This window comes from Carlito syrichta, unplaced genomic scaffold (genome assembly GCF_000164805.1).
Source record: "Carlito syrichta isolate Samal-C Ts95f unplaced genomic scaffold, Tarsius_syrichta-2.0.1 Scaffold263506, whole genome shotgun sequence".
Lineage (NCBI taxonomy): Eukaryota > Metazoa > Chordata > Mammalia > Primates > Tarsiidae > Carlito > Carlito syrichta.
Window position 1 is genome coordinate 525,778 of NW_007207602.1, and position 21,458 is coordinate 547,235.

Below are 21,458 nucleotides of genomic sequence, written 5' to 3' on the forward strand. Positions count from 1 at the left end.
GTAAACAGTCTAATGTCACACTAAAGGGAGCTGGAAAGACAAGACCACAAAAACCCTAAATTCGACTGAGTAATCCCGATCACCAAAATAAAGGCCCAACTACAGGATATAGAATACAAAAATACCATAGGGGAAAAAAATCAACAAAACACAAAACTGGTTCTTTGAAAGAAATAAATAAAGAAGATTGACAGACACCTAACAGCCAGATTGATTAAGAAAAAGAGAGAGAAAGCCCAAATAAAACAAACAGAAATGCAAAAGATGAAGTCACAGCTGATTCTGAAGAAAGTCAAAAGATTTTAGAAGATTACTATGCAAACTTATGCAGAAACTCAAAAACCTAAATAAAATGGAGGACTTTTTGACATCATACAATCTTCCGAGCCTCCCAAGGTTGAAACAGTAAGATACTGGTACCTTCAATAGACCAATAACAACCCAGGAAATTGACTTCATCATAAGAAAACTACACATACACACACACACACACACACACACACACACACACACACACACACACACACAAAAGCTCTGGGTTAGATGGTTTCCCTAATGAATTCTACACAGCATAGAAAGAAGAGCTGTTAACAATCATATTGAAAGTATTCCAGGCAATCAAGAATGATGGAACTCTTCTCAAATCATTTTATGAAGCTAACATCACACTGATACCCAAACCTGCAAAGACTGAACAGGGAAAGAACAACAGCCAATCTCCTCGATGAACATATATGTAAATATTCTCAACAAGATTCTAGCAATTTGGATGCAACGACACATCTCAAGAATTATCCATTATGACCAAGTAGACTTCATTCCTGGGAAGCAGGACTGGTTCGACATTTGCAAAACAATAAATGTAATTCAACACTTCAACAGATGTAAAAACAAGAACCACATGATTCTATCACTAGATGTGGAAAAAGCTTTTGACAAAACTCAGCATCCTTCATTGATAAAAACCCTTTAGCACCTAGGTAAAGAAGGAACATTCATCAAAATATGAAGAGCCATCTTCAATAAACTCACAGCCAACATATTGGTCAAATGACAGAAGTTGGAAACGTTTCCGCTGAAAACAGAAACAAGAAAAGTTTGGCCATTCATACTCCTCCTGTTCAACATGGTGTTGGAAGTCCTAGCTAGAGCAATTAGACAAGAGAAGAAAATCAGGGGTATCCAAACAGAAAAAGAGGAAGTTAAGCTATCCCTTCTTGAAGATGATATGATCCTAGACCTTGAAAACCCAAGGAAATCGTCAAAAATCTCCCTGCACTGAGAAGTGACTTTGGCAAAGTCTTGGGATGCAAAATTAATGTGCAAAAGACATTCACATTTCTATACACCAACAACAAACAGGCAGAGAACCGAATAAAAAGCACAATCTCATTCACAATAGCCACAAAAAAAATGACATACTTTGCATCTTTCTAACCAGATAAGTGAAAGACCTTTACAATGAGATCTACAAAACACTGCTCAAAGAAATCAAAGAAGACACAATCAAATGAAAAATATTCCATCCTCATGGATTGGAAGAATCAATATTATTGAGATGTCAATCTACATATTTAATGCAATACCCTTTAAATTACCAATATCATTCTTCTCAGACCTGAAAATGACAATACAGAAATTCATATGGAGTCAAAAAAAGAGCCCAAATAGCCAAAGAACTCCTCAGCAAAAGAAACAAAGCAGAAAGTATCACAATTTCAGACTTTAAACTCCTATAAGACTACCATAATCAAAACAGCCTGGTACTGGTACAAGAATAGGCATACAGACCAATGGGAAGAGCATAGAGATTCCAGAAGCAAAAATTCAGTTTCTCAATCAACTCATCTTTGACAAAGCCAACAATAACAACCCCTGGGGAGAGGAGACCTTACTTAGCAAATGATGCTAGGAAAACTGGTTGACCACATGCAGAATAATGAAACTGGTTCCCTACCTATTACCATATGCAAAAAATCAACTCTAAGTGGATCAAAGATCTAAACCTCAAACTATAAGAATCTTAGAAATTGCAGGAAACACCCTTATGCACACTGGAATAGACAACCAATTCTTGATTATAACCCCAAAAATATGTGCCACAAAAGATAAGATTGGCAACTGGGCCCTCATCAAACTGAAAAGCTTTTTCAGGGCAAAATAAACCATCAAGAGAGCAGGGAGACAACCCACAGAATGGGAAAAAATATTTGCCAACTGTTTAGCTGACAAGACCTAACATCCAAGATTTACAAGGAACTCAAATGAGCTGAAAGGAGGAAACAAACAACCTTTTAAAAGTGGGCAAAAGACATGAGTAAACACTTCTCAAAAGAAGACATACGAACAGCCAACAAACCCATGAAAAAATGCTCAGCCTCTCTAATCAACAGAGAAAGGCAAATCAAAACCACACTAAGATATCACCTAAGTCCAGTTAGGATGGCCATCATTAATAATTCAAAAAACAGCAGATACTGGGAAGATTGTGGAGAAAAAGGAACATTTCTACACTGCTAGTGAGAGTATAAACTAGCTCAAATTCTATGGAAAATAGTGTGGCAATTTTTTAAAGAACTAGAAATTGACCTTCCATATGACCCAGCAATCCCCCTCTGGGAATATACCTAGAGGAACTCAAATTTTTTACAAAAAAAAGAGAAAGATACTTGCCCATGCACGCTTATTGCAGCACTATTCACAATAGCAAAAACATGGAACCAACCCTGCTGCCCATTGATAGTGGACTGGATAAAGAAAATGTGGAACACATACATGACAGAGTACTACACAGGCATAAAGAAGGACAAAATTGTGAACTTCACAGCAACTTGGATGGATTTAGAGTCCATCATATTCAGTGATTTATCACAGAAAGAGAATTGAATACCACATTTTCACTTACAATTGGGTCCTGAATATTTATCACAATACTACAAGAGAGAAATCGTCAGCAGTGGGACACTGCCAAGGGAAGTTGTGGTGGGAGCACATAACATCACTAAGAGTACCTGATCCTAAAACAGGGTAAGTAAGGACCAATTGGGGGCCCAAATTTCACCTGCACATAGACTACTTCTATACCTAAACCTGACTTATACCCCACATCTTCACAATAAAATAGAGAAATATACACTGAAACACATTGTAATGAAACTGTCCACAATGAAAGTGAACCAGACAATCTTGAAAGCAGCAAGAGAGAAGCAACTTATCATATATGAGAGAGATTCTACATAATTATGAGTGGATTTAAATAGCAACCATGCAGGCTAAAAGCCATGGGATGATATATTCAAGACACTGAAATTTAAAAAAAAAACTGTCAACCAAAATTATACATCAAGCAAAACTGTCCATCAGAAATGAAGGAGAAATGAAGACTCTCCCAGATAAACAAAATCTGAGTAAGTTCATTACTACTGGAAATACAATACAAGAGGTGCTAAAGAAGTCCTTCGAGCTGAAACAAAAGGATACTAGATAGCAACATGAAACCATATGAAAATATAGCATTCTACAGTAAAGGAAACACATGGACAAACATAGAAACTTTCGTTGCTGTAATTTTGGTGCATAAATCTACTTTTAATTATTGTATAGAATTTAAAAGAGAACAGTAAGTATACAATATATAAAGATGTAATTTCTGACATCAATAACATAAAGTGGAAGGTGGAACTGTGAAGGAGAATAATTTTTATATGCAATTGAAGTTAAACAGTTATCCATCTAAAATAGACTGTCATAACTTTAAGACGTTTTATATAATCATAACAGTAACCACAATGAAAATATCTATAAAACACACACAAATGGAAAGGAGAAAAAAATCAAAGTGGGTCACTACAGGAAGGTCAATGAGAAACAAATGAAGGCTGTAAGAGGGAAAAAAAGGAGAAAAAAACTCAAAGATTTATAAAAACAATTAACTAAAAGACAATTGTAAGTCTTTTTCTATCAGTAATGTATTTAAATGTAAATTGATCAACTCCATAATTTAAACTAAAGAAGCTGAAATTTTTAAAAACCAAGATCTATGTGTTATCTATAAGAGATTCACTTTAGATCTAAGAACACACATAGGATGAAAGTAAAAAGATGGGAAAAAAAGATACCATGAAAATGGAATCCTAAAGGAGAAGGTAGGATAATACATAATTACATCAGACAAAACAGACTTTAATTTTAAAATTGTCACAAGAGACAAAGACATTATTATATAATGATAATAGGGTGAATTCACCAGGAAAATATAACATTCATAAATATATATGAACCTAACATCAGAGTTTGCCTTATTTATAAAGCAAACATTTTCCAAATTGAAGGGATAAATAGAAAGCAACACAAAAATAATAGGAGACTTCAATGCCCCACTATCAATAATGTACATGACAATGAAACAAAAGATCAATGAGGAAACAGAGAACTAACAACACCATAGACCAACTGAAACTAACTGACATATATAGAACCACCAACACACATGGAACATTATCCAGGACAAATTACAATTAGGACACAAACAAGTCTTAATAAAGTAAAGAAAGTTAAAATAAAATAAAGTAGTGTTTCTAATCATGGTGGAACAAAGCTAGAAAACAACAGCAGGAGACTGGAATACTAATTTCACAAATAAGTGTAAATTAAGCAATCACTGGGTTGGATGACATCAGAAATATGGCAAAATAGGAGGATCCTGACTTTCATTCCTTTCATGGAGACACTGAATAAGCAACTACAAATAAATCAATTTCCTTGGAGAGAAATCCAGGCACTTGCTGAGAGATTTCTACACACGGAGCAACTGAAAAAAATAGCTACATCAAAACAGGTAAGAAAAGCTCATGCCACAAACCTCACCCCAAAAATAGCACTGCACAGTCAGGGGCTTCTCCAGTTTCTCCTTGAGGAGTGAAGTGTTTGGATCACATGTATAGCACCCCAACTTTTATGGTTACCACCCAAGGGACCAGATCCTAAATCAACTATCTCTGGAAACAGATGGGGCTTGGCATTTGAAAATCCCCTGAAACCACAGAAATCATGGTGGTAGCTTTAATTAGGCATCTATCCCCCTGGACTCAGTACAGAGTGAACAGAGAAAAACGTGTAACTCTGTTTCTCCCAAGAAGGAGATTGTGCACAATCCCAGCTGCTGCCTAAGGGTTGGGCTTCTAACTAGCCTACATACAGGAACCTACAAGTAATTAGTAAACCTCCCAGAGCTTGAATGGGCATGTGGGCACTTCCCCTCCCTCTCACCCTAACTCACTTCGGCAATAAAATCAAGTCTCCAGCTTGAAGAGTCTGTCCACACATCAAACACTCTAACTTTTATAGCTCCTACCTGAAGAATTGGTTCTTAAACTACCTAACTCTGAAAATGTAAGGGCTCAGCATTTGAGAATTTCCTGGGACCACAGAAGACAAAGAGGCAACTGGAAATAAGCACAGGAACCCTTCTAGCAGCCATCCTTCTAGCAAGCTCAGCTCAGGGAAGGCCGGCAAAAATATCCAGGTCCCATTTTCTCACTGGATAAGTACACTTTCCCAGCTGTTGCCCCAGAATTGGGCTTCTAATTAGCCTGCATCTGGTCAGTGAAAAGGCAGGTAATTGAAGTCCTTTGTGAGCTTGTACAAACATGCCTTCTTCCACGGTGCACTCCAGGGATAAAACCAATCTCCCAAAAAGGAGTGTGTCCATACATCGAGCGCCCATCTTTTACAGTTTCCACCCAAGGGACTGACCCCTAAATCATCTACCTCTGGAAGATGATGGGGCTGGGATTCTCAAGTACCCTCAAGACCACAGAGAATGAAGAGGTGATTTAAACAAGCACAGGAGCACTCCCAGAAGCTATTTCCCCTGGCTTCGTGCAGAGCAAACAGACAAAAACCCCCTGCACCCAGTTTCTTTCTGAAGGGGGTTTGACCGCACACCTAATGTTCTAAGTTTTTCTAGATGTCCATGCCTAAACACTTTTATGGGCACTTCATGCAGCTCTTGTCGCTGACTCGTTCCAGAGATAGAGCCAAGTCTCCAGCTAACCCACCTGTCTCCCAGAGTTTATAGAATCAGTCATTTGCTAGGCTCCTGGGGGCAACAGGGAGCAAAGCAACTGTGTGGTCTAAACAGGAGTGCTAGCATTTGCCACAGATCCTCTTCCAGATTAAGGCAGAGAGAGTGAGAGATAAGCTCCAGCTCCCAGGTTCTCTCTAAGAATAAAGAAATTGGGTCCCATATCTAGTGCCTCATCTTTTCCAGCTGCTTCTCAAGAAACTGACTTCTACCTTACCTATCTCAAGGTACTGATAGGCCTTGGAACACCCTAATCTCTTTGGAGCCACTAAAAATAAAAACAGTCATTTCGACAAACACAAAGGTTTGAAAGGCACCCTAAATCTCTGCCCTAGTTGATTACTGAGGCTCATTTTGACATGAAGCCAATGTGACAAAACTGAGAGAGGTGGCTATCTTATCTAATGCATATAACCAATATAGAGAGTCAAAGAAAATGAAGAAACAGGGAAGTATGCTCCAAACAAAAGAAGAAAATAAAATTCCGGAAATTAACCTTAATGAAATAGAGATAAGTGATTTACTCTACAGAGAATTCAAAATAACAGTCAAAAGATGAGATCACTGAGATCACAGGAGCAATTAATGAACAAAGTGAGAATTCCAACAAAAAGATAGAAAATATAGGGAGTTGAGATTCAAAATATACAAAGAACTTAAGCAATTCCACAACAAAAAGAAATATATATATATTCAAAAATGGACAAGGGGCTTAAGTACACATTTCTCCAAAGACTATATGCAAATAGTTCACAAGCCTATGAAAGATGCTCACCATCACTCTTCATTAGAGAAATGTATATCAAAAGTGCCATGAAATATCACTTCATACCCACTGGGATGGTTACTACAACAAAAATTAACAAGGCAAGAAAGTGGAGAAATTGGAACCCTAGTGCACTGTTAGTAGGACTTCAAAATGGTGCAACTGCTATGGAAAGTAGTATGGCAGTTTCTCAAAAAAATTAAAAACAAGCCAACACATAATCCAGTAATCCCAAAAATGCATACTCATTTTAAGAGCTGTTATCTATGTATTACTTTCCAAAGTTGAATTGAATTATGGTAGCAGTGTGTAGTATGACATTTGCTCAGAAGATGGCATTAACTCACCATGAGACAGGCGGGACAGTCAAGAAAATGGCAGAAGCACAGCTGTCATTCGAGGAGCACAAGACCTTTTTGAAGCGGTATTTGAAATTTGGAAATGCTGTGCAAGTACAATGACAATGCAGGCAAGCGTATGCAACAGAACCTCCAACACCCCTAACAACTGCACTTATTCGTGATAAGTTTGAACTGCACGATACTGTGTGTGATGTGCACAAGGGAAGATCCGGGAGGCCTCCCACAGCAATAAGTCCTTCAGTAGTTCACCATAATCAGAAGCGTCTGGATGCTAATGGTAACCACTTCGCGCACCTCTTTGTAATTGCAGAAAGCAAAGGTGACTTGTATTCATCTTTGTTATCAGTATATTTGTTATCAGTACATATTGAGTGTTACAATTTTAATACAGTTTTTTTTTCATTTCTTAAAAATGTGTATACTTTTTTTGGCACCTCTGTATATCCAAAATAATTGAAAGGATGGTCTCATATAGATATATGTATACCTATGCACATAGTAGCATTATTCACAATATTCAAGAGTAAAGTGTATGTATGTGAAATATACATATATATACATATATGCATATATATGTCTCAAAAAGAAAGGAAATCCTTTCACATGCTACAACATGGATGAAACTTGAGGAGATTATGCTAAGTGAAATAAGCCAATCACAAAAAGACAATTACTATATGATTTCACTTACATGAAATTTCGAAAGTAGTTAAATATGTAGAAACAAAGCAAAATGGTGGGTGCTGGGGACGGAAGGGAGAGAGAAATGAGGAGCTGTTATTTAATAACTATAGGTTTCCAGTTTGGGAAGATATTCTGAAGATCTGTTGAACAAAAATGTGAATACTTAATACTAGTAAGTTTGGGGAAATATTCAGTTTCGGAAAATATTCTGAAGATCTGTTGAACAAAAATGTGAATACTTAATACTAGTAAGTTCTACAGTGAAGATAGTTAAAATGGTAAATTTAAAGGTTTTTTTTTTAACCACTATTCATCTTTTAAAGATCAGACAAAGGACTTATCACTTACTTGTCCTCTTAAAAAACTGAAGGAGCTCTTTGATCTAAGTAGTTGTCTGGATCCTGTATCTCCCTTTTCCCCATGAATAGAAATGTAGACATTTGCTGCTGTTCCAGCATTCCATAGCTCACCCGTTGCTATGTACACTTCGTATAGTGTCACTGAACAAAAGAAAACCAAATTTTAGGTGCCAAGTACACATACTATAATAAAGACTAATTTTTAAATTAGGCATTGTAAGAGGGTAACAATAACTAACAATAAAATAGAACAATCATAACAATACATTCTTCACGATTTCACATAGAGATTTTTTCTTTTTATAGATCTTAGCAAACTCAGCATACAATTTTTTTTGTTTCCTTATTAAGTTGAGAACTTTCACCTTTTCACTTAAAGGTAGCACTTTGCAGCTTTTCTGGATATCCAAATTGCCACCATGACTACTCTTGCACTTTGAAGCTGCCATTGAATTAAATAAGGGTTACTTGAACACAAGTACTGTGGTACTATGACAGTTGGTCTGAACACTGATACAGCTACTAAGTGACTCATAGACAATGAGCATCTACAGAGTGCATCCACTAGACAAAGGGATGATCCACATCCTGAATGAGATGGAGTGAGACAGTGGGAGATTTTGTCACACTACTCAGAACAAGTACACAATTTAAAACTTATGAATTGTTTCTTTCTGGAATGTTGCATATAATGTTTCTGGACAACAGCTGACTCGGATAACTGGAGCCACAGAAAGCGAAACCATGGATAAAAGGAGAGTGTTGTACAGAAATCAAATCAAAATGTCTAGTTCCAGGCAAGACAGAGTAATCCGTACCATTCAGTCTCTCCTACTGCATGCAACAATAAAACTTTAACAGACTGCATGAAACAGTTATATGAAGTTTGAAAAGTAAACAGTATAAGGAGAAGGGGAAGGAAAACCAAAGTTTAAAGTAACACCAAGTACCAGTGAGTTTACCGTTTTCCTCCTCCATGACCCCACAGCCAGAACTCAATGCACCTGAAAACTGGAAATAGGCACAAGACCTCAGACACAGGAGGCTCAGTAGAAGACCTTTAGTTACAGTTCAGGAATCAGGAAAGGGAATTCCTAACATACAAAGAAGGTTCAGACATTCTACCACTTTTTAAAATTTTCATTTTTCTATTTTCTTTTACCCTAATGCCTGAGAACAGGAGCATACAGGAGCCAACACTCTGAAATGAAGAATGCTCACTTCTGTTTGGTAGACCTAGTTTTCAATATGGTTTTCCTTCCAAACAGGAAGACTGCAGAAAGGCACAGTGCAACAGGAGGACAATTAAATCCAAAGAACCAAAAAAGAGGATCCAGGGAATGGTAAAGACTTTAAAAACTGGTGTGACACTGAACCCATAGCCACAGAAAACAGGTTGGAATTTGTGACCTGAAATTAACCAGTAGTCATCTGTATACCAAAACAAAAATATGAACATTCTCCAAAGAACTTAAATAAGAGAGGAGAATATCTCATGTAATATGTAAAATGTCCAGCATATGATATGAATACTCAGAATATTAATCACCAGAAAAATGTCAACTCATATGCAAAAACGCACCAATACCAAGATGACACAGGTACTACAATTATCTGGCAGAGATTTTAGGGCAGCTGGGATGCAAATTCTACTACAAACAATCATAAGCATTCTTTTTAAACATGAACTTACTTATAGAGTTGTGGAGTACAGGTGTGAATTAAGTACATAAGTGGGCTACATGCAGGTGAAGTTTGGGCTTCTAACTGGCTGTCACTCCCCCGGTAGCAAACCAGGTACACTTTGGTTGTCACATGCACCCTCTCCTCCCTTTCTCTCTCCTTAGCAGTGTCCAGCAACTGCCAATACCACCTTTGTGCTAATATAATTAGTGACCGGGGCCCGTGTATGAGTGAGAACATGTGGTATTCACATCTTGGTTTCAGTGATAGTTCACGTAGTATGATGGTCTCCAACTCCACCAAAGCTGCTGTTAAGTTCATGATTTTGTTCCTCCTTATGGCTGCATAATACTTCATTGTATACTTACCACATTTTCTTTCTCCAGTCTACTTTTGATGAGTAGTAGGGTTGGTTCCACATTTTGGTTGTTGTGAATAGTGCAACAATAAACATGCAAGTGCAAGTGTCTTTTTTGGTAGAGTGATTTATGTTCCTCCAGATAGATTCTCAGGAGGATTGTTAAATTGAATGAAAGATCAATTTTTACTTCTTTTTGAAACCATCACACTATTTTCCATAGAGGTTGAATTAGATTGCTTTCCCACCAATATTATAGAAGCATTCCTTTTTCTCTGCACCCCTGCCAGTACCTGTGGTTTTTTGACTTAGTAAAAATAATCATCCTTACTAGAGTTAGGTTGTATTCTCATTGGAGTTTTGATTTGCGTTTCTCTGATGATTAGTGAGACTGAGCAGTTTTTCATGGGTCTGTTGGCTGCTTGCATGTCATCTTTTGAGAAGTGTCTGCTCATGTCCTTCACCCAATTTTTAATTTATTTCTTTCCTTTAACTTCATTTGAGTTCCTTGTAGATCCTGGTTGTCAGATGCAAGCTTTACAAACACTTTTTTTCCATTCTTGGGTTGTCTCTCTACTTTCTTGATTATTTATTTTGCTGTACAAAAACTTTTCAGCTTGATGAGGTCCCATTTGTCTATCTTGACTTTTATGGCATTTGCTTTTGGGAACTTGGTCAAGATTCATTGCCTAATCCAATGTGCATAAGGGTATTTCCTGCGTTTTCTTCTAGGATTCTTATAGTTTGAGATTTTACATTTAGGTCGTTGTTCCATTTTGAGTTGATTTTAGTATGATGACAGGTAAAGGTCCAGCATCATTCTTTTGCATGTAGTTAGCCAGTTTTCCCAACACCATTTGCTAAATTTGGGCTCCTTCCCTCAATGATTGTTATTGGTGGCTTTGTCAAAGATAAGTTGATTGAGAGACCTTGTTTTTACTTTTGGAATCTCTGTTCTGTTCCATCGGTCTATGTGCCTATTCCTATACCAATACCATGCCGTCTTGGTTACTGCAACCTTATAATAAATCTTAAAATCTGGAAGTTCCTGCTTTGTTCCAGCTGTTGAAGATTGTTTGGGCTATTTATGCTCTTTTTTGTTTCCATATGAATTTCTGTATTGTCATTTTCAGGTCTGTGAAAAATGATGTTGTTAATTTGATAGGTATTGCATTGAATCTGTATATTACCATGGGAAGGATGAATATCTTGACAATATTAATCCTTCTAATTGATTTGCATGGGATGTCTTTCCATTTGTTTCTATGATCCTTGATTTCTTCTAACAGCATTTTGTAATTCTCATTGTAAAGGTTTTTCACTTCTCTGGTTAGGAGGATGCCAAGGTATTTCTTTTATTGTGTGACTATTGTGAATGAGATTGTGTTTTTTATTTGGTTCTCCACCTGGTTGTTGCTGGTGTATAGAAAGGAAACTGTCTTTTCCATGTTGATTTTGTATTCTCACTTTGCTGAAGTCATTTGCCAGTGTGAGGAGACTTTTGACAGACTCACTAGGGTTTTCTAGGTATAGAATCATACCAGGCCAGACTTGGTGGCTCAGCCTGTAATCCCAGCACTTTGGGAGGGTGAGGCAAGTGGATTGCCTGAGCCCGCGGGTTTAAGACCAGCCTGGGCAACTTGGCGAGACCTCATCTCTACAATAAATCAAAATTTAGCCAAGTGCGGTAACACGCACCTGTAGTTCTGGCTACTTGGAAGGCTGAGGTGAAAGGATCACCGGAGTCCTGCAGGTCGACGCTGGAGTGGCCGTGAGTGTGCCACTGCACCATTCCAGCCTGGGCAATGAAGTGAGACTCCAACCCAAAAAAGAAAAGAAAAGAAAAGAATCATACCATCCACAAACAAGGATAGCTTAACTTCCTCTTTTTCTATTTGGATACCCCTGATTTCCTTCTCTTGTCCAGTTGTTCTGACTAGGCCTTCCAGCACTATGTCAAATAGGAGGAGTGAGAGTAGGCATCCTTGTCTTGTTCCAGTTCTTAGGGGGAATGCCTCCAGCTTCTGCCCACTGAGCGAAATGTTGGCTGTGGGTTTATTGTAGGTGGCTCTTACTGTTTGGAGAAATGTTCCTTCTATGCCTAGCTGCTTATCAAGAAGGCAGATTGGATTTTGCCTTATGCTTTTTCTGTGTCTAATGATTTAATCATGTGGTTCTTGATTTTACATCTGTCAGTGTGCTGAATTATTTTCGCTCTTGTGAATGTTAAACCAGCTGTGCATTCCAGGAATAAAGCCCACCTGGTCATGGTGGATGATCTTGAATCTAATTTCCTAGAATTTTATTGAGAATTTTTGCACCTATGTTCATCACGGAGATTGGCCTGCATTCTCTTTCCTTGTTGGGTCTTTGCCAGGTCTGGGTATAAGTATAATGTTAGCTTCATAAAATGAGTTGGGGAAATTCCATCAATCTTGACCACTTGGAATTCTTTCAATAAGATTGGTATCAACTCTTTTTTGTATGTCTTGTAGAATTCAGCTAGCAAACCATCTGGTCCAGGGGTTGTTTTGTTTTTGTTTTGGGGGGTTTTTTTCACAGTAGTTTCTTATGACTAAGTCGATTTCCTTGATTATTTTTGATCTATTTATTTTATTTTATCTTTTGCTTTATTGTATTACAAAGATGTTGGGTACAAATCAGGATTCATTACATAAGTAATGTATGTGCAGGTGAAGTTCGGGCCTCCAACTTGTCCACAATCCTCTGCTTTAGAATAAGTTATGCTTTGTGTTGTTACATGTTCCCTACCCCAATCCTCCCTCCTCCGGCAGACCCTCACTTGTGTTATTCTGATTAATGTCTAGGTCCCATTATGAGTGAAGTGAGAACATGTGGTATTCAGTTCTTTTTTTCGATGATAGGTCACTAAGAATGATTTCTCCAACTCCGTCCAATTTGCTGAGAAAGCCTTGATTTTTGTCCTTCTTTATGGCTGGGTAATATTCCATCGTGTATATGTACCACATTTTCTTTATCCTGTCTGCTTCTGATGGGCAGTAGGGTTGGTTCCATGTTTTTGCTATTGTGAATAGTGCAGCAATAAACACGCATGTGTAGATGTCTTTTTTGTAGAACGGTTTGTGTTTATCTGGAGGAGGGTGATTGCTGGATCATATGGAAGGTCAATTTTTTAGTTCCTTTAGAAATCACCACACTATTTTCCATAGAGGTTGGACTAGTTTGCACTCTAACCAACAGTGTAGGGGCATCTCCTTTTCTTTGCACCCACACTAGCATCTACTGGTTTTTTATTTACTAAGGATGGTCAGCCTTACTTGAGTAAGGTGATATCTCTGTGTAGTTTTGATTTGTATTTCTCTGATGATTAGTGAGACCAAGTATTTTTTCATCTATCTGTTGGTTGCTCATATGCCTTCTTTTGAGAAGTATCTATTCATGTCCTACCCATTTTTTAATAGCAATGCTTGTTTGGTTTTTTTCCTTTCAGCTCATTTGAGTTCCTTGTGGATCCTGGATGTTAGGCCTTTGTCAGATACACAAGTAACAAATATTTTTTTCCATTCTGTGGGTTATCTTCCTGCTTTCTTGATGGTTTATTTTGCTGTGCAAAAGCTTTTCAGTTTGATGAGGTACCGCTTATCTATCTTATGTTTTATGGCATTTGCTTCTGGGGATTTGATCAATAATTGGTTGTTAGCTCGATTGGATCCTCACAATTCCCAGGACACACAAGCCAAGCACCATTTTTTTAAATCAACAAAACCCTTTATGGGAAGAAAATTCTGGGAGAAACTGACTAAGTGGGACTTGTGAGCAAGTAGCCAAGACCCTGGTGCTACAGCTGGTGCTGCAGTTTCTCTGCTTGACTCCTGGCTCTTCCCAGGTCGCAGAGCACTTTTTTTTTTTAACAAACAAAAGTTTTCCTGTGAAGACACAGTGGGGAGACACTACTGCCCCAGGCTCTGCCTCACGACTGCAGTAAGAAAGACTGCCGGCTCCAGGCTTTGCCTCACCACTTTAAGCACCTGGCCAGGCACTGACAGCAGGAGCTGCAGAGGGAGCCTAGAGACAAATGCCCACCAAAAAGGACAAGAGACGCTCCCGCCACCATCTTGAAGGTGAGGCAGGAAAGTGCTCCAATTTGCCTACCGTGGAGCAGCAGACCCAATCTCTGTGACTGGTGGATCAACTACTCAGGGGTTGATCATGACCCAGAGGGAATATCCTGAAAGCACAAACTTCAGTGGGACCTAATGAATGCTGAGTCCCAGGTGCTCCACATCCCCTCCCCCAATCCAGCCACAGGACAAAGGGTGTGGCCAGAAAAGGATGAGGAAGAACTCCAAAGAGATCAGTGGTGAGTCCAGGGCTGAACAAATCCCCTCCTCCAGCAATCCTCTGAACGTCAGACCCACACAGCTGGTCCATGACTGAGAGGGACAAACCCTGGCGGAACCTGGACATCAGTCACAATAGGAGAACTCCATTCTAGGATAGGCCTGACTGGGGCACCCCCCATGAGTACATACCTGGGGAAGATACAATCCCACACCTCCCCACCAGAGGAGATCTCCCTGACCACACAAGAGTGGGAGGGGAGAACTGCAGCCCCACCCACCTCCACTGCCCCTCCTCCTTCTCTGCTCTAAACAGTAGATAGAGAAAGAAAGAGGTGGAAGCACTGAAGGAGAGACCAGATTAGAGGAACAAATACAGAGCTTGCCACAAGAGGGCAGGGTTTTTTTTTTTTCAATTTTTAATTTTTTTAATTTTTAAAATTCTGTGTCTGTTTGTTAGTTCATATATTTTATAAATATTTTTCCTTTGTGCATGAATGTGTGTGTGAGGGTTTGATCTGCATCCCCCCATTTTAAAAATTTTTCTTTTTCTGTTTCTTTCTTCTTTTGTTTGTTGTTTTCTGTTCATGTGTGTATGTGAATAGTTGAGTGTTCCTCTTTCAATTTTATTGATATTATTGGTTTGCTTTTGCTGTTTTGTTCTCCTAGTTTTTATTTTTTATACATTAAGGTGTGTGTCACTATATGCGTGAGGTTCAATCTGAATTCCTTTTTTTTTTCTTTTCTAGTCTTTCAGTTTTTCTTCTGCATTTACTTTGTACTAGGCATGTGTGTGTTGAGTTTTCTTGTTTGTTTGTTTTTGTTGTTGTTGTTGTTGTTTGCTTTGTCATTATTCCAGTTTCTTTTGAGGTGTTGTGTATATCTGTGTATGTATGTGTGTTCAATTATTTTTTGCACTGGTTTCTGCTTTGTATTGTCATATAGAGTGGTGATGGGGACTGGGTCTTAGGGAACACATACCTGCTTTATTACTGGAATTGTAGACACTGTGAACATTGTAATTTGCAAGTAGTTTCTGAATCCTAGCACACTATCCCCTACTTTACTGAAATTCAGAAACTACCAGAGATAGCAAAGCTCCCCATCCACAATCCTATTTCAGAATAGAACAACTCTGGAGCCCAGATCAGGAAAGAATAGAGAGTTGAGCAAACATCAGAAGGGAAAGCCTCTCCCACTGACACTAAATAACAGACCTAAAGTGGCGGAGGCCATGACAATCTGGGGCTCAGCATGGGAACCGAATGAAGACATCCCCTCAGAAGGCAAAGCCTCAGAGGGGATCCATGTGCGTGGCAAGGCCCCATGGAAAGTCTTGAGGAAAGTTCTGCATAGCTGCCCTGTGACTCATGGTTGCCTGGTTATTCCCATTATATTGTTATACTCCTGCCTTACAGGAATAATATGTTTCAATCTCCCTCAGGAAAGAATAATGTAACCAGAATTGGAGGGTACAGTGTCTACAATGCCAGTAATAAAGCAGTCAATGTTTCAGCATCATCTATGCCTCAGGAAATACAAATAAGAACAGGAGAGGTCATGACGACCCAGTCGTCAATAGAACCAATTACTGTAACATCCACTGCAACAAAATGTACCTTTAACTGTATGGCAAATGAAACACGTAGAGATTCTCTATAAAAATTGTGGCATAAGGAATTAACAGAAACTGAGGTAAAAACTGTAACAGATAACATAGGTATAGTTAAACATCAGATTAGTCATAAAACCAGACCCCCAAAAATAAAGCTCTTATGCCTTTACCTACTATTAGAGCAGGATAACATGTGGGATATAATATTAATAATAGAGTTTGGTGGGCCCCTAGGGGTAGAAGCAGCATGCAAGATTTATCATGGCTAGATCCTCCTTTACCTTACACCAGAGCTTATGATGAAGACATGGTTAGGTGAGCTTGGGTAGATGGCAGATGTGTTAAGAGGAACTCTCTGTCTCTCTGGGTAAGAATTAAACGTAGTAGCCCACCATGGTGTTTAATTCTAAAGGCATAGAAAATAAAATTCTGCTACAAAGTAAACTAATGGTATAAGAAAATTAAATGTAGCTATTATACAATAGAAGATTGTGATAATAGATATAATTAGCTAAGCTTGATATAATTAGTAATAATGATTTTTTGCTATTGTTCAATTATAAAAATAAGTTAGAAATATTTAGAATAGATGCAGTAAGCTTTGAGTGAATCCACAATTATTACTTTAATAGCTGCTTGTCCTTTTTTACTTTTTATTTTCCTTATAGAAAATTATATATTTTCATGAAATAGGATGTTAAGTTTATAAGGTTAATAGTCCAGCAGGTGGTGATAGTGATAACCACCAAAACCAGTTTAGGGTTTATGGGCAAGTTGTATTAATCATTAACTTTATAATAAATCTTGTAAGACATGAGAACATACAGTGTCTGTGATAAAATAATGAAATCATCTTGTGATTGTATAACCACAAAAAATGATTAATTTATAATTTACTATAAATAAACACAACCTGGTATGTTTGATTGCCAGAGTGCCTGAAGAAACTCTGGTCACGACTCTTCCTTCCCTCGCCTCATCACACCTCCTTCTCAGGTCCCCATGAATCCCCCAGAGCTGGCCTCCGGCACTAAAGAGAAAAACAAGAGATCTGCCACAAATGAGGAAAAGTCAAAGGAAGACCACAGGCAATTTCAAGTGCAACAAAGAGAAAACTCCTGAAAAATAAGACCTTGGAGCCCAAACAATGGAAGTCACCATTGACTGACCCCAGAACACAACAGAGATTTGAGAATGGATGGAAAGAGTGAATAACACTCAAGAAAGACAAGATGCAACACTGAAAGAACTTGTAACAGAGATTTTGGCAATAAAGAATTTTATCCAGAAAATAAATAATAACAAGATGACAAGCATGGAAAGTAGAATTAATTTAAAGAAGAAGAAAGACTCTCAGAACTTGAAGACCAGAACATGGAATTAACCCAATCTGTAAAGATCATAGAAAGAAGACTCACAAAGCAAGAACAAAGCCTACAAGAGATGTGTCATTATATCAAGAGACTGAACCTATGCCTGATTGATATCCCAGAAGAAGAAAGGGAAATGGAGAAAGTATTACAGGATGTAATCCAAGAAAACCTTCTCCATCTCACGAAAGATGTGACCAATCAAGCACAAAAGATACAGAGAACCCCCACATGACATCAAATGAGAAGACCAACCCCTGGACACATAGTGATTTGACTACACAAAGTAGGAACAAAAGAAAAAATCCTAAAGGCAGCAAGAGGGAAAGGTCAGACTACCTACCAGGGAAAACCAATCAGAATAACAGCAGACCTATTGGCAGGAACACTACAAGCAAGAAGGGGCTGGAGTCTAATATTCAAAGTCATCAAAGATAAACTGTTTCAACCAAGAATTTCCTATCCAGTCAAACTAAACTTCATCAGTGATGGAGAATTTAAATCCTTCCCAGACATCCATTCCTAAGAGATTACACAGCTTCCAAACCAGCTCTACAGGAGACACTTAAAAAGGTATTAAGCACAGAAAAAAGAAAAAGAAAAATGACCACATATGTCCCAAGAGAACAGTAGAGCACAGAATCAACAGAGAATACAGCACAACAAGAAACTTGAAAACACACACATGCATCAACCCAAAAGCCAAAAGAAAACAAGCAAACAAAGAAAAAACTTTATAAGAACCTTATGACAAGGATAATCACATTTCAATAATCAGCCTGAATGTGAATGGACTAAATGCACCACTGAAAAGACACAGAATAGCAAACTGGATAAGAAACTAAGACCCAATTATTTGCTGCATCCAGGAAACTCATCTCAGCACAAGGGATGCACACAGACTCAAAGTTAAAGGATGGAAAATGAGTTTCCAGGCAAATGAATCACAAATGAAGGCAGGAGTCATGATCTTAATATCAGACAAAATAACCTTTAAGCTATCAAAAATTTTAAAAGATACAAAAGAACACTGCATAATGATAAAAGGTTCAATCCTTCAACAAGAAATATCCATCCTAAACATATATGCACCCAACACAGAAGAACCAGTATTTATAAAGCAACTATTAAGTAAGCTAAAAAAAGACATTCATTCCAACACTGTTATAACAGGGCACTTGAATACCCCACAAACTGCCATAGATAGATCATCAAGGCAAAAATCAACAGGGAGATCCAGAACCTAAACTTGACACTTGACAAAATGGACTTAATAGATATCTACAGATTATTCCACCCAACAACCACAGAATATACACTCTATTCATCACCACCTAGACTATATTCCAAGATCAATCACATCTTTGGCCATAAATCAAGCATAAGCAAAATCCATAATGTTGAAATATTGAGATGCACCTTCTCAGGCCACAGTGGAATAAAAATAAATATCAACACCAACAAAATTTCTCCAAAGCCCACAAAGACATGGACACTAAACAGCATGATGCTGAGCAACTACTGGATCAACACTGAAATCAAAGCAGAAATTAAAAGATACCTGGACACACAAAAAAAATGAAGAAAGATCTTACCAAAACCTCTGGAATGCCATGAAATCAGTTCTGGAATGCCATGAAATCAAGATGGGAATTTATATCTCTATGAGCACACTCAAGAAAATGGAAAGATCACAGTTGAAAGCCTAAAAAATGAACTAAGGGAGCTGGAAAGAGAAGACCAGTAAAACCCCAACTTTACCAAAAGAATCCAGTCAGCATAATAAGAGCCCAAATACAGAACATAGAAGATAAAAATATCATAGAAAGCATCAACATAACAAAAGGCTGGTTTTTAGAAAGAACTAACAAGACTGATGGAATCCTAGCCAGAGTGACCAAGAAAAAGAAAAAAAAAGCCCAAATAAACACTATCAGAAATACAAAAGATCAAATCACAACTGACCCTGAAGAAATACAAAAGATTGTCAGAGATTACTAGGTACACTTGTATGGAAACAAACTTGATAACGTAAATGAAATGGAGGACTTGTGACATTACACAACCTCCACAGGTTGAAACAAGAAGACATTGACACACTAAATAGACCAATAACAACCCATGAAATTGACTCTGTTATATGATACTACCTACAAAAAAAGCTCTGAACTGGATGACTTTCCTGCATAATTCTACAAAATGTGCAAGGAGGAGCTGGTACCAATCCTAATGAAAGTATTTCAGGCAACTGAGAAAGATGGAAATCGCCCCAAATCATTTTATGAAGCTAACATCACTTCGATACCCAACCGACTAAAGAGCCAACCAAAAAAGGGATCTACAGGCCAATATCCCTTATAAACATAGATACAAAAATCCTCAACAAGATTCTAGCAAATCGGATCCAAAAACACATCTCAAAAATCATCCACCATGACCAAGTAAGCGTTATTCTCAGAATGTAGGGCTGGTTCACCATTCGTAAGACCATAAATGTAATTAAATATATCAACAGATGTAAAAACAAGAACCATATGATTATCTCATTAGATGCTGAAAAAAATGCTTTAGATAAAATCCAGCATCCCTTGATAAAAACCCTCAAACACTTAGGTATAGTACCATCTATAATAAATCCACAACTAACATATTGCTAATGAACAGAAACTGGAAACATTTCCCCTGAAAACTGGAACAAGACAAAACTGCTCACTGTCACCCCTCTTGTTCAACATTGTGTTGGAAGTCCTAGCAGGGGCAATTAGACAAGAGAAGGAAATAAGAGGTATCCAAATAGGAAAAGAAGAAGTCAAGTTATCCCTCTTTGCTGATGATATGATCCTATACCTTGAAAATCCAGAAGAACCTGTCAAAAAAAACTGCTTGCACTGATAAAGGACTTTGGCAAAGTCTCAGGGTACAAAATAAATGTGTAGAAGACAGTTGTATTCCTATACACCAACAACAAGCAGGCAGAGACCCAAATTAAAAGCACAATCTCATTCACAATAGCCACACAAAAATGAAATACCTTAGCATCTTCCTAACCAGAGAAGTGAAAGACCTTTACAATGAGAACTGCAAAACACTGCTCTAATAAATCCAAGAAGACACAAAAAAATGGAAAAATATTCCATACTCATGGACTGGAAGAATCAACATTGTTAAAATGTCCATCCTACCAAAGGCAATTTACAGATTCAACGCAATACCCATTAAATTATCAACATCATTTTTCTCAGACCTGGAAAAGACATACAAAAATTCATCTGGAAACATAAATGACCACAAATAGCCAAAACAATTTTTAGCAAAAAAAAAAAAAGAGAGAGAGAGAGAGAGAGAGAGAAAGAAAACAGGAAGGATCACATTTCCAGACTTCCAACTTTACTATAAGACTACAGTAATCAAAACAGCCTGGTATTTGTACAAGAGCAGGCACATAGACCAATGGAACAGGATAGAGATTCTGGAAGCAACGTTTCAATTTCTCAAACAACTCATCTTTCACAAAGCCTCCAACAACTATTGGGGAGAGGGGAACCTATTCAGTAAATAGTGTGGGAAAACTGACTGATCACATACAGAAGATTGAGACAGGACCCCTACCAATCACTATTCACAATGATTAACTCTAAATGGATCAAAGACCTAAACATAAAACCTCAAACTATAAGAATCCAAGAAAAAGGAAAAGACACCCTTATGGAGATTGGAACTGGCAACCAAATCCTGCTCACAACCCTAAGTGCCCATACGATAAGAAATAAGATAGACAAGTGGGACCTTGTCAAACAGACGAGCTTCTGCAAAGCAATAGAAACCTTCAAGAGAGCAGGGAGACAGCCCACATA

General features: G+C 37.9%; 1 protein-coding gene across 1 annotated transcript in view; it reads right to left on the reverse strand.

Annotated features, from left to right (window-relative positions):
* The window catches only part of LOC103254031 (lipoxygenase homology domain-containing protein 1-like), a 241,470-nt gene that overhangs the window by 142,440 nt on the left and 77,572 nt on the right, over positions 1 to 21,458 (reverse strand). Inside the window, exon 6 of the mRNA XM_021709625.1 lies at positions 8,246 to 8,397. Within this exon, the coding sequence (XP_021565300.1) occupies positions 8,246 to 8,397 (152 nt within the window). The remainder of the gene's footprint in view (positions 1 to 8,245; positions 8,398 to 21,458) is intronic.